The sequence below is a fragment of the Triticum aestivum genome, chromosome 6B (genome assembly GCF_018294505.1).
Source record: "Triticum aestivum cultivar Chinese Spring chromosome 6B, IWGSC CS RefSeq v2.1, whole genome shotgun sequence".
Taxonomy (NCBI): Eukaryota; Viridiplantae; Streptophyta; class Magnoliopsida; order Poales; family Poaceae; genus Triticum; species Triticum aestivum.
Window position 1 is genome coordinate 231952491 of NC_057810.1, and position 12484 is coordinate 231964974.

The 12484-nt window shown below is 38.8% G+C and overlaps 1 protein-coding gene across 1 annotated transcript; it reads right to left on the minus strand.

Moving 5' to 3' along the window:
• Nucleotides 1-3828: 3828 nt before the first annotated feature.
• LOC123134009 (uncharacterized) lies at nucleotides 3829-6449 on the minus strand. The gene is made up of 5 exons (XM_044553375.1): nucleotides 6142-6449; nucleotides 5732-5990; nucleotides 5327-5592; nucleotides 4471-4556; nucleotides 3829-4240 (listed from the first exon to the last, which is right to left on the minus strand). Exons 1-3 carry the CDS (start codon nucleotides 6399-6401, stop codon nucleotides 5449-5451), a joined length of 663 nt encoding a protein of 220 aa, XP_044409310.1. The 5' UTR covers nucleotides 6402-6449; the 3' UTR covers nucleotides 3829-4240; nucleotides 4471-4556; nucleotides 5327-5448.
• Nucleotides 6450-12484: the final 6035 nt, after the last annotated feature.

Consider the following 12484-nt stretch of genomic DNA (forward strand, 5'->3'; position numbering starts at 1 on the left):
CGCTAAGGACAAAGATTGGCAAAAGCTCAAGACTCTTCATTTCTATTTTAGTGATCCAAGATCACATCGAGTCCATAGGAAAAGCCAATACTATTAAAAGGGGATGATGTGTTCCTTAATGGTCTACTTGCTCAGAATGCTTAGTGATATGCTCCAAATCCCTCAACCACTTCCTCAATTCCAAATATGTCCAAAACATAAAGTCAAACTTGGCCCTACCGATTTGATCTATCCGACGCCACTGAGTTTCTTTGACATAGCCACTGCCAGAAACCCTAATCAATTTGGTCTCACCGAGATGGCAATGCAAGCTCTCTGTTTCCCTTTGTAACGTTTCGGTCTTACTGAAATGAGCCATCGGTCCCACTGAGTTTGCAATGCAAACTCTCTGCTTCCCTTCGTAATGTTTCGGTCTCACCGAAATGAGTGATCGGTCCCACCGAGTTTGCCTAACCAACTCTTTGTTTGCTCATTGCTAAAATCGGTCTCACCGAGTTCATGCAATCGGTCACACCGAGAAGAGGTTATGCCCTAACCCTAGCACATCGGTCCCACCGAGTTGATGATGTCGGTCCCACCGAGAATCCTAACGTTCACATTTTGACCTAAATCGGTCTCACCGAGTTCTCCTATTCGGTCTGACCGAGTTGGGTCAAATGTGTGTAACGGTTAGATTTTGTGTGGAGACTATATATTACCCCTCCACCCCCTTCTCTATTCAAGAGAGAGCCATCAGAATGTGCCTACACTTCCACTACTCATTTTCTAAGAGAAAACCACCTACTCATGTGTCTTGAGACCAAGACATTCCAATCCAACCACAAGAATCTTGATCTCTAGTCTTCCCCAAGTTGCTTTCCTCTCAAATCATCTTTCCACCATAGCCAAACCTGTGAGAGAGAGTTGAGTGTTGGGGAGACTATCATTTTAAGCACAAGAGCAAGGAGTTCATTGTCATCACACCATCTATTACCTTTTGAAGAGTGGTGTCTCCTAGATTGGTTAGGTGTCACTTGGGAGCCTCCATCAAGATTGTGGAGTTGAACCAAGGAGTTTGTAAGGGCAAGGAGATCGCCTACTTCGTGAAGATCTACCCGAGTGAGGCAAGTCCTTCATGGGCGATGGCCATGGTGGATAGACAAGGTTGCTTCTTCGTGGACCCTTCATGGGTGGAGCCCTCTGTGGACTCAAGCAACCGTTACCCTTCGTGGGTTGAAGTCTCCAACAATGTGGACGTACGATAACACCACCTATCGGAACCACGCCAAAAATCTCTGTGTCTACATTGCGTTTGCTCTCTCTAAACCCTTCCCTTTACCTTCATATGCAATGTTTTACTTTCCGCTGCTACACTCTTAAAATTGCATGTGTAGGTTGATTGCTTGACTTGTGCTAAGTTGCTAAAATCTGCCAAGACTTAAAATTGGGAAAAGACTAGTCTCCTCATAAACATAAAAAATATGACAAAAATAATGCCATCAGATTGTTAGTAAAAAATGCCCAAGGATGCATACATAAGAATGCCATGTGATTGTTAGTAAAAATGTTAGGGATGCATACATAAAAATGCCATGTGATTGTTAGTAAAAGCGTCAAGGTTGCATAGATAAAAATGCCATATGCTTGGTATTAAAAATGCTAGGGTTGCACACACAAAAATGCCAGATGTGTAGAAAAATAAATGTCATGTTTTAATTGCCAATAGATGCTCACACCGCTACAATGTAGAAAGTAAAAAATTTGACATATAAAAAATGTCATGCCCTTAATAGTAAAAATGGCAGTAATGCATACATAAAAACATCGGTTTTACACATCTATACTTATTCATAAAAACATTAGAAAAATGCAAGAATTCAGTTACTAAAAGTGCCATGATATACTACTATTAGTTTCCATGTATTGTCATCTACAAAAATACCATGATATTCTGCCATACTATACTCATATTGTAATATAGAATAAATGCCAGGGGAGTTGTACTAAAAATGCCATGTTGAACTGCTATAAGTTGTCATGCTAAAAGGACATTGAATTTATTTTTTCTTGCTATTGATTTTGGTCCTTACATAGTCTGCCATGTAGTTAATAAAATGGAAAATAGCAAAAAGTAAAGATGAGAATGACATAAAAAGATGCTCCGGTTCCAACATGAGATGAGGTTGTCTACAAGATATGACATTGACATTGTGAACGACTACCTTTCAAGATAAACATGAACATACCAGAATCAAATAGTGAGGCGCAGGATCCCGACAAGGGCAGGAACTATGAAGTACAAGCACACTTTGCACAAGGGCTTTGCTATTATCAGTGCTACAAGTTTGAGTGAGATGGAATATTATGATGCCATATATTGAAGGTTATGGTTGTCTACGTCATAAAACATGTGCCATCGCGCTACATACTAAAAAGATGGACTTAGGATGCCGACAAGGTTCATGAGTGTAATCCACAATGCCTTGATGAAGAAGAACTTTACAAAATATAGTTGATGACACATGTGATTGTGATGAGATGAGCAAAGTAGTCGACAGAAAAACAAAAGATCTACAAAGAGATTTGGACGCCATAAATATCAGGAAGGAAGAAGCAGCATTGCACCGATACCCGAGAAGAAGCAATACTGTAGGTACGGGTAAAAGTACGTGCCCTTCTTTAAAAAACTCGGACATATGGTTAGGTGTGTCTACAACGCAAATCAGGAACCCACCCACATCAACCATAAAGACGAGGCCAAGAGAACACAGGTATAAGTCTCAACTGGACATACAATCAAGGCACGAGAATAAGCCCAGGACGTGTGAAGAAAATGGCATGTTCTATTAAATAAATTTGACATGCACTGAATGTCCAATTAATAAAATGTCATGTCACCTATGATAAAAATGCCATGGTCTAATTAATACAAATGCCATGCTGCAAAAATGATAAAAATGAAAATGGTCTATTTTTTTAATGTCATGTTGCAAATCAATAAATTTCAATGTTTAATTATTTAAAATGTCAAGATCTATAAAAATAAAAGGTTACATGCTATCAATAAAATGCCATGCTACATATGCTAAAAATGCCATAATCTAATTAATAAAAATGGCATGATCTAATTAATAAAAATGTCATGCTACAATTGATAAGAACACCATTTGATATGGGATTACAACACGTGTTACAACGGGCTGGGCAGCAAGGGCACCGAAAAACTAATTTGACATTAAGTGTACTACAACATGTGTTCAATGTAAGAACACCCATTTGATGGTAACGGCAAATAAAATTATGCATGTTACATATCGTGGTGGAATTGCCATGTGTTCAGCACATACATGCAAATAGAAAAAAGATTGATTCAAAAAAGCAAAAGGTCGTAATGACTATGTTGAACTTGCCACAGTTTTATGAAAAAGGGTTTAAAAATTGCCATCTCGCTTACAGGTCAAGTAAAGAAAACATTGTATTTCTTTTAAGTAGTTGCCAATGAAACTGCCATGGATGTATATGCCAAATTCACTTCATTATTATATGGTTTTGCAAAACAACGTGAAATGAAAAAAAGGCAAAAAAAATGTAAAACCACCTAAAGAATGCAAGTGTTGCCGAGTTGGGATGTGGCGTTATTTCAGCCAACAAAAAGTGGCGCTTTATGTTTGAGATACTTGGGCACAGACTGCCACTATATAATCTAAATACGACATAATGCATAGATAAACAAACATCTCATCTCCCGCAAAAAAAACAAACAAACATAACATCGAAGGAAAAAAAGAGATGCACTGAAAACATCTATACCATTACTAACACACATTAATGTTCCATTACTACCACACTCTAGAAAATGTGTAGGACACACTAAATTAGTCATTACAAATCAAAGTTATGGCTAATAAACTGGCACACATAAAAATAACACTCTGTTTCAACTGCAGGAGGTACAATGACGATAAAAGTGCAGTAAAAAGAAATGACAAAAGCGAGCAGTACCTTACATTCCCTCGTAGAAAAGAATGTAAGACTAAAAGCTCCCAATAATCAAATCTTTCGCTTGTGCTTATTGAGGGTACCCTTCAAAGTATCCTCAAGGAATTGCTTTGAAGTCTGGAGCTCATTGAAATTGGTGTTTGTGATCCAGTCCCACGGGAGCACCTTCCTAAGCTCAGCAATGCTCTCCTTTGTAATGGTGGGCACAATGTGACCCCGCCACTTTGCAAAATATTCGAGCATGTAGAAACCGCACTCATGGCTGAGAAAAGATAGATAACGAAGCTATTAAAGAATGCATATAAATTAAAAAATGACCTATATAACTTAGTGCATGAAAATTGCCATGACTGCATAATGAAACTGCCAAGGCTATAAACTAATAACTATCATGTACACGAAAGTGAAAAACTGCAATAGTTATAATGTATAAGAAGGTGACATGTATACACAAGAAAAATAAACTGTCAATGATGTTGATTGGGGAAATACCATGATCCATGGCCTTAGGGCGGAATCCCTTTTTGACTCTGTACCCTTGATTCCACTATGATTATTGATCAATAGTAGAATAATCCCTTCATAGAAATAGGAGACATAATTTAGATGGATATAGTAAGTCTCGCTTGGGCTGCTTTAATGGTAGTCTTTGCATTTTCTCTTTCACTAGTAGTATGGGGAAGGAGTGGACTCTAGGGATACTACTAATTGATTAAGTATGGTTGTAAATTAAAGGAAATGTCATATTTGCACACCGAAGAACACCATGAATCGTCAAAAAATGTAATGTAATAAACTGATGAAAAATGCCATGTATATATAGTGCGATTTCTACATGCTCCTAATTTGGCATCAAGTATACATAATAATTGCCATGTATACATGCACTTGAGATAACAAAACCTGAGTTTGACATAATGCATATGAAACTCTGCCATGGATGAAAACTAATGAATTACATGTGTACAAAACAAAAATAAGTTGCCAATGATATTGATGGGGGAAATACCATGGTTGTAATTAAAGAAAATGCCATGTTTGCACACTTAAGAATGCCATGTATAGTAAAAAAATGCAATGTAGTAAACTACTGAAAATTGCCATGTAAGAACTACCTAATTCACCATCATGTATACATGATAATTGCCATGTATATATGCACTTAAGATAACAAAAAATGAGTTTGGCAATGATGTACACACGAAAAAGAAACCCTGCCATGGATGAAAACTAATAACTGCCATGTGTACACACTAAAAAATGTCAGCACTTTTACCAAAAAAAGTGAAGAAAAATGCCATTTAAAAATTGGAAATGGACAATTCACAAAATTGAGCATCAAACTTACATGCCCTCTTGCTTCTTAGTCTCAATATATTTTACATGATAATTCTCAATCTTTGCCTTTGAATCCTTGTAGTGGATATACCAACATTCCTTCAACTTAGATATGAACTCCCCCACATGTGATTATAAGCTCCCACTCGATTCTAAACGCATAGAGTCAAGAACCTCGATCCTTTGCTTCTCATTGTTGATGCAAATAGTGTAGAAGTGGCCAGCTTTATCAATTGGGTTATCTGGAGCAAGTTCCTGGAAGAGAGGGAACATGATCTGAGACAAGAAATGCAAGTTAGAAATCACACCATTGTACAACAAAAAAGGAAAGTTGCCATGATAAAAGAAGGAACAAGGAAATTAGATACAACAAGAAAAAAAATGAAAATGAGAATGCGTAAAGAAAAAGGCTTACCAACTCCTTGAGTGATAGATTGAATTCACCCTTATGTGCAAAACAGTTCTTGATTTCCCTATTTTGAAAGTCACCTGCCATGATTTTCCTGGTAACACCGTGGGACATAATAACCTTGCCTTTTGGGAGGCCACCATGATTGTTTAGATACTCAATGGCAGTGAAGGTGAGCGGCACAATCATTTTCCCTGTAGGCTTCAAGGCATCAACCAGTTCACCAAGAAGAACATGATTGCCCCTGGACTTTATGATCCTCATTCTGCCCAAACACAAGCTGGAAAAATTAGAAAAACAAGTAGCAACAAAAGGATATAGCTCCACAAATTGGGTGGAAAAAAAAGACAAGTGTATATGTACATATATGTACCACTAATTTGAAAAATAAAAATATGGGTGACAAGAAGGTATACTCTCTGATCTTCTTCGTAGCTCTGTTGTTTGATCTAGCATCCGCATACCACTTCAAAAGCTCGTACAAATGATGTTGTTCCTTTGTAGCCTTAATTGTAGGCTCACAGTCAGCCGATTCTGGCCGATGCACAACCCTTGCCTGTCGAACAAACCCTCTAGTAGCACTTCTGACAACGTCTGCACTTGACTGGGTAGAAAGATCCGAACTTGAATCAACTTGTTTCCCAATGGACTGATGTTTTGGAGCATCTTGCTCCATCTTTGCGTAAGCTTCATCCAAGGAAGGCAATATATCAACAGCCGTGCCTATACAATCTCCTAAAAAATGTAGGTTACCGTCACTTGAAAAAAAAACATAAAACAAAAAAATGTCACTACAATCAAACTAAGAATGTCATCAATACCAACCTGAACAAATGCCATATAAGAAACTATGTACTTTGCCAATACTACCAAACTGGAAAATGCCATGAGAGGACTAACTAAACATGCCAACACTACTGAACTGAAAAAATGCCATGTAAATGCCATCACTACAAAAATATGAAAATGTCATGTAAGAATTGGCTAATATTTCATGTAATAACAACTAAATGCCATGTATTACAATATGTGAAAATGACATGTAAGAATCAACTAAAATGATGTGATGTAAGAATAAACTAAAATTCTATGCAAGGTCTAGCTAAAAATGACAAGTAATATTATCTAGCTAAAGTGACATCTGACATCTAACTGAAAATGCCATGTAAGATTTAACTAAAATGCCATGTAAGATCTAACTAAAACTCCATGACCACCACACTGAAAATGACGTATACATAAACATACTATAAAGGGGTCATGTAAAGAACTAACTAACAGATGCTACGTAAGAACCAACTAAAAAGATGCCATGTAAGAACATACTAAAAAATGACATGTAAGATCCAACTAAAAATGCCATGAAAGGTCTAACTAAAATGCCATGACTACCAAACTAATGCCATGACCACCATACTGAAAATGCCATGATCACCACACTGAAAATACCATATAAAGAAAACTATTGTAAAATTATCATGTAATAAACTATAAATGTCAATAATACCACACTAAAAAACCAGGGTAATAAACTACTGAAAAATGCTATAGGAACAAGTGACAAGAAAAAATCACAATGAAAAAAATGCCATGTAAGGTCTAACTAAAATGCCATGTAACATCTAACTAAAAAGGCCATGACCACCATACTAAAAATGCCATGAACAACACACTGAAACTGCCATATAAAGAAAACTATTGAAAAATGTCAAGAAAAGAACTAACTAGAATGCCATCAATACCACACTGAAAATGTCATGTAATAAACTACTAAAAAAAGCTATAACTAGAGCAGATGACAAGAAAAAATCGCAATGATTTTTTTTCAAATAAAACAAAGAGGATACCTTGCACTATAGGCTCGGCGAACTTGACAACTTTCGACACTTGAAGAATTGGTTGTGCAAGCATTGGTTCTTCGAGCACAGGGTGCGAAAAGGAGACTCGCGTTGCATCAATTGCCTTTTCTATGCCAAGGCTGCATGATGGTGGGGTGAATTCCATAGGGCGCCTCTCCCTCGGTGTCCCTTGCTTCTGAAAGTATGATTTGGTCAAATCTAACGTGGCCACCTTGACAAGTGCAGGTGGGGTGCTGTCAGGAACTTCGATAACTTCATCCACAAATTTGCTCCTCGCAAGTTGCTCCCTAGAAGCTACACAAGACACCCCAATCATGTTCGGCGTCATGGTCCTTGGCTTGGGTAGCTTGCTTGCACGGGGCGCGACATAATGCTGCCCCACAACGTCTCTAATCTCCTTACTTTGAACTGGCTCAACTGTATTGCTTGAAGCAGTTGCTGGAAACAGAGAAGGCACACGAATGAACATCGATCCATCACCCTTCTTAACTGACCATGCCGGAACCTTCTTCGGGGGACTCAACTTACGGAGCACATCAGTATCGGTTGTAGCAGGGGCAATCGTCCGCACCATCGAATCCACCACAACTATGTCTGAGATATTTGTGGAATCTCTAACAAGTGCTTCAGAACTAACATCGCCTTTTGTCGCAGGCAAATCGACTGTGTGTGCATGGGATTGAACAGGACAAGAAGACGCACACTCCGGGGCAGCAGCAACAGTAGGATCAGTTTGGGCAGAATGTTTCTCCATAATATCAGCTTTCGGTTGGACCTTACCTCCGACAATGCCTCCGTCTAACACACCACTAACACCGGTTATCAAAGTGAATAGTGCTGGAACAACCTCTTCGGTCCTAGGTGTTATGAGATCATCCCTAGGAGCGTCTTGGATGTCTTCATTTGTAGAAAGCATATCTGCCAGCGAGGATAGGAAACTGATTGACGTAGCTGAACTGCTTGCAATAGCTGTATTGACGGTACCCATATTAGATTTTGGCACAGGGGATGCAGCTGCAACTTCCATCGATGATGCGGGCCTGGACTTTATGTTGATCGTTGTGGCTTTGGGTGGACACTTTTTCCTACCCGCAGTCTTCTTATAATGCCTGAGTTACACGCACACCAAAAAAGAAAGTTAATAAAAGAAAATTTACAGAAAAGACATGGCAAAAAACAATGAAACTGCCATGAGACCTTAAAAAAAGATGCCAACATGATAATAATAATTTAAAAATGCCATGCCCTTCCTATTAAAAGTTCCATGCAGGGATTATTAAATCTGCCAGTCTGACAAAACATATTAAAAATGCTAGGATAAAGCATCAGTAAAAGAGCCAAAACCATGAACTATAGAAAAACCATGACAAAAGCTACTAAAAATGCAGTGTCAAGTATGGATAGATGAAAAAAGTCTGGATGAGATGAAAAATGCCATGACACTGCGAATAAAAATGCCATGTATGGATAGATAAAACTGCCATGACACTTCAAATAAAAATGCCATGGATGGATGACTAAAATCCGTACCTCTTCAAACACTCCTCCTATCCTAGAGAGTAACTGGGTCCCCCGTTTTAACTCTACTAGATGAGGAGAAGTACGAGTAGTCGTACCAATAGGCTCATGGGCAGGCAACGGCTCAATAGGTTGGACACTCAATAATTGGGGGGACGAGCAGGTAGGTGTTGACACAACCTTTGATTTGGTGGCTTTACTAACAACAATAGCCTCACTCGGACACAAAACAGTCACACAATAACAAACCATACAAACGGAGATGGTAGAGCATCAACCTCTACTTGTAGAGAACGGCGGAAGATAATGATGCTCTGAAAGGAAAAGGTTTACTCATAAAGAAAAAAAGCACACACCTCCTCCTGGCTGCAATAGGATCAACCCTCGCCCTCTTAAGCGCGACATCAACGCCATCACCAACACCCTCCATGCCCCTCTTCGAAAGAGCAGCAACGCCGCCTCGGCTTCCACCAGTACCACCAATGACCATTGCCTCATGCCTCTATCCTACCTTGTCAATTCCAGTGTCTTGCCCATGGGAGCCTACTTCAGTTCCGTCCTGCCCACAGCCATCTTCCTCACTTGGCTTGTCCACATCTATATCTATGTCAGCACCGGCCTCAGCAGCCTCATCATGATCCTCATTGTGCCCCGAGTCAAAGTCGCCATCAAACAGATTCTCCTGGGTGTCGCCAGTCTCCCGTGAGCTATCGTACTCAAATCGACCACTGACACCGATCGATATTGGCGCACCAACTGCAGCAACATTACGGAAATGCCGGCCAACCTCATCACTTTCACCCTGAGACAAGCTTGTCCAACCCTGAACTAGTTTCCCAAGAATGTTGGTCATGCCAGACGCAAACTCACCAATGAGATTTTTGACTTTACTCCTGGTCTGCAAAAACAACCAAGGAAAAAAGAAGGATGCCACTCAGCATAGCACGACGCATCTAGTTCCATGTAGCTCACAATTTCATATGTCGAAAAAACATGCTGGTCATGATAACACTAGTAGAAAAAAAATCATGGCAATAGAGAAAACACAAAGAAACTTACCCGAGGAGAGCAAGATGGGCTCACATTCACATCCATCCACTTGTTGAAATTTGCCGAACCGCCAAAAAGACTGAGATTGATAGCATGCTTTGAGGCAAACTGCAACAAAAATGACACGTAATTAACACCAAAACATTGCATAAATAAAAAAGCTATCTATTGAAAAAATGCCATTTAGATTAAAGAAAATGCCATCCAAGGTATGAAAAGATGCCACCCAACAAAAGAAAAATGCCATCCAAGGTATGAAAAATGCCACCCAACAAATATGGAAAATGCCATCCAACATATAAAAAAATGTGATCTAGAATATATGAAAATGCCATCTAAACATGAAAACCTTGCCATGATGACAAAAATAAAAAATGCCAACTAATGTGTAATAAAAAATGCCATCCAAGGTGAGAACACAAAGCCACCCATAAAAAATGAAAAAACAACCCAACATGTGTAAGAAAACCAAAAATGCCATCTAAACACATATATATTTGTCATACTAACAAAAATAAAAATGTCATTTAATCTACATAAAAAATGCCACTCAAGTTATGAAAAAATGCCATCTAACAAATATGAAAGATGCCATCCAGGAGGGAGTGGGTATGCCAAAAAAATGCCAAAAGGAGGTAAGTGAAAAAATTGGCACAACCAAAATGAAGTAACATCTAACTTTTCAAAGGATCCATCTGACTTCTTGTCTGTTGTGAAAACGGCTTTGATGGTCTGGTCAGACCATGCAACTACAACCGCCATAAAAAACTTATGATACAATCATGACAGTATACAAAAATGCCAAGAAATACCGGCATTGCAGTTATAATGCAAAAATGTCATCCAGTGCATAATCATAAGCCACCATCAAGAATTGTGATGGTAGCGTTTGAAGAATGCCATCAGAAAAGCTACTTATGGCACTATGATGTGAAAATGCCAACCAGTACACGATTAAAACATATACACTGCCATTTAACTACCATTACAGATGCCATCATCAACAAAAGGTTTAAATGCCATACAAACTACAGTAAAAAACTACCATCAAAATATAAAAAATGATCCTAGCATAGAACATGCAAACAACCATGTAAAACTACCAATGCCATTAAGGTGTGAAAAATGCAACTCAAGAAGGGGCATAAATGCCATCAAAATGTAACACATAAAAAAAGACATTTAGTGGTGACAAAGTGAGAAATATAGTGTTAACGGGCGACAGAAAATTTGGTGATCACCGTTGTTGGGAAATAAGGAATACCTCGTTTGGGGGATTATTGACGCCACGATGCCCCATGCCTGAGATATCCATGAAATCATTAATACCATTGTTCAAATCCTCTCTGACCATCTTACAAAATCGGAAACCTGAAAATAAAATATGGACAACAACAACAAAGGACCACATCAGGCAGGACGCACACACAAAAAATAATTTAAACAAGATGGGTACACACATGTCACCTATTCCCCCTAAAAAGAACCAATCTAAGGACACACATGGCATTTCCCCACAAATAAAATCTGACAATATAACCACATGACACTTTGCATCCAAAAATGAACCACCATCTACACACACATGGTAGTTTCCCTCAAATATAAAAAAGCCTGTGCACGCATATCCCCCCTAAAAGACCCACTGTAAGGGCACACATGACATTTTCTCTCAAAAGAACAATCCCAAAATAAACCATATGGCAGTTTTAATCCAAAATTGCCACCATCTACAAAAAAAATGGCAGTTCCCATAAGAAGATCATAAACAACTATGACCCCCCGAAAAGCAGACACACTCTAATTACACACATGCCATTTCTCCTAAAAAAACAACACCCCAAATCAACCACAAAGCAGTTATAATACAAAAAAACTACCATCTACAAAAGCAAACATGGCAGTTTCTCTCTACCCAACAACCATCTACAACACAGATAGATGACCCCCCCCCCCCCAAAAAAAAACAATCCCTCTTGTAAACCACGTGACAGTTTTCATCCAAAAAAACATCATCTACAAAACACACACATGGCAGTTCCCCTCACCTCCCCACCACCAACAAAAACATTTCTACACACATGCACCTAACCACCCTAAAAAGACCCACTATAAGGACGTACATGACATTTTTCACCAAACTATAAAATCACATGCATTTCCCCCTCAACCCCACACATATCTCAACTAACACATATGGAAGTTTCCAACGTCAAATCCCCACACTAAACTACACAAAAAAGGACAGCCATGATATTTTTCACCAAACTATAAAAATCCAACTATAAACAGAATCATATGGCATTTCCCCCTCCCCACCCCCCCCCACATA

Coding starts and splice junctions, on each gene's coding strand:
- LOC123134009 (XM_044553375.1), bottom strand. CDS start 6,401: ATGGAGCAAGATGCTCCAAAACATCAGTCCATTGGGAAACAAGTTGAT. Junction 5,991..6,141: donor GCTACGAAGAAGATCAGAGA/GTATACCTTCTT, acceptor GTGTTTGGGCAG/AATGAGGATCATAAAGTCCA. Junction 5,593..5,731: donor ATCTATCACTCAAGGAGTTG/GTAAGCCTTTTT, acceptor TTCTTGTCTCAG/ATCATGTTCCCTCTCTTCCA.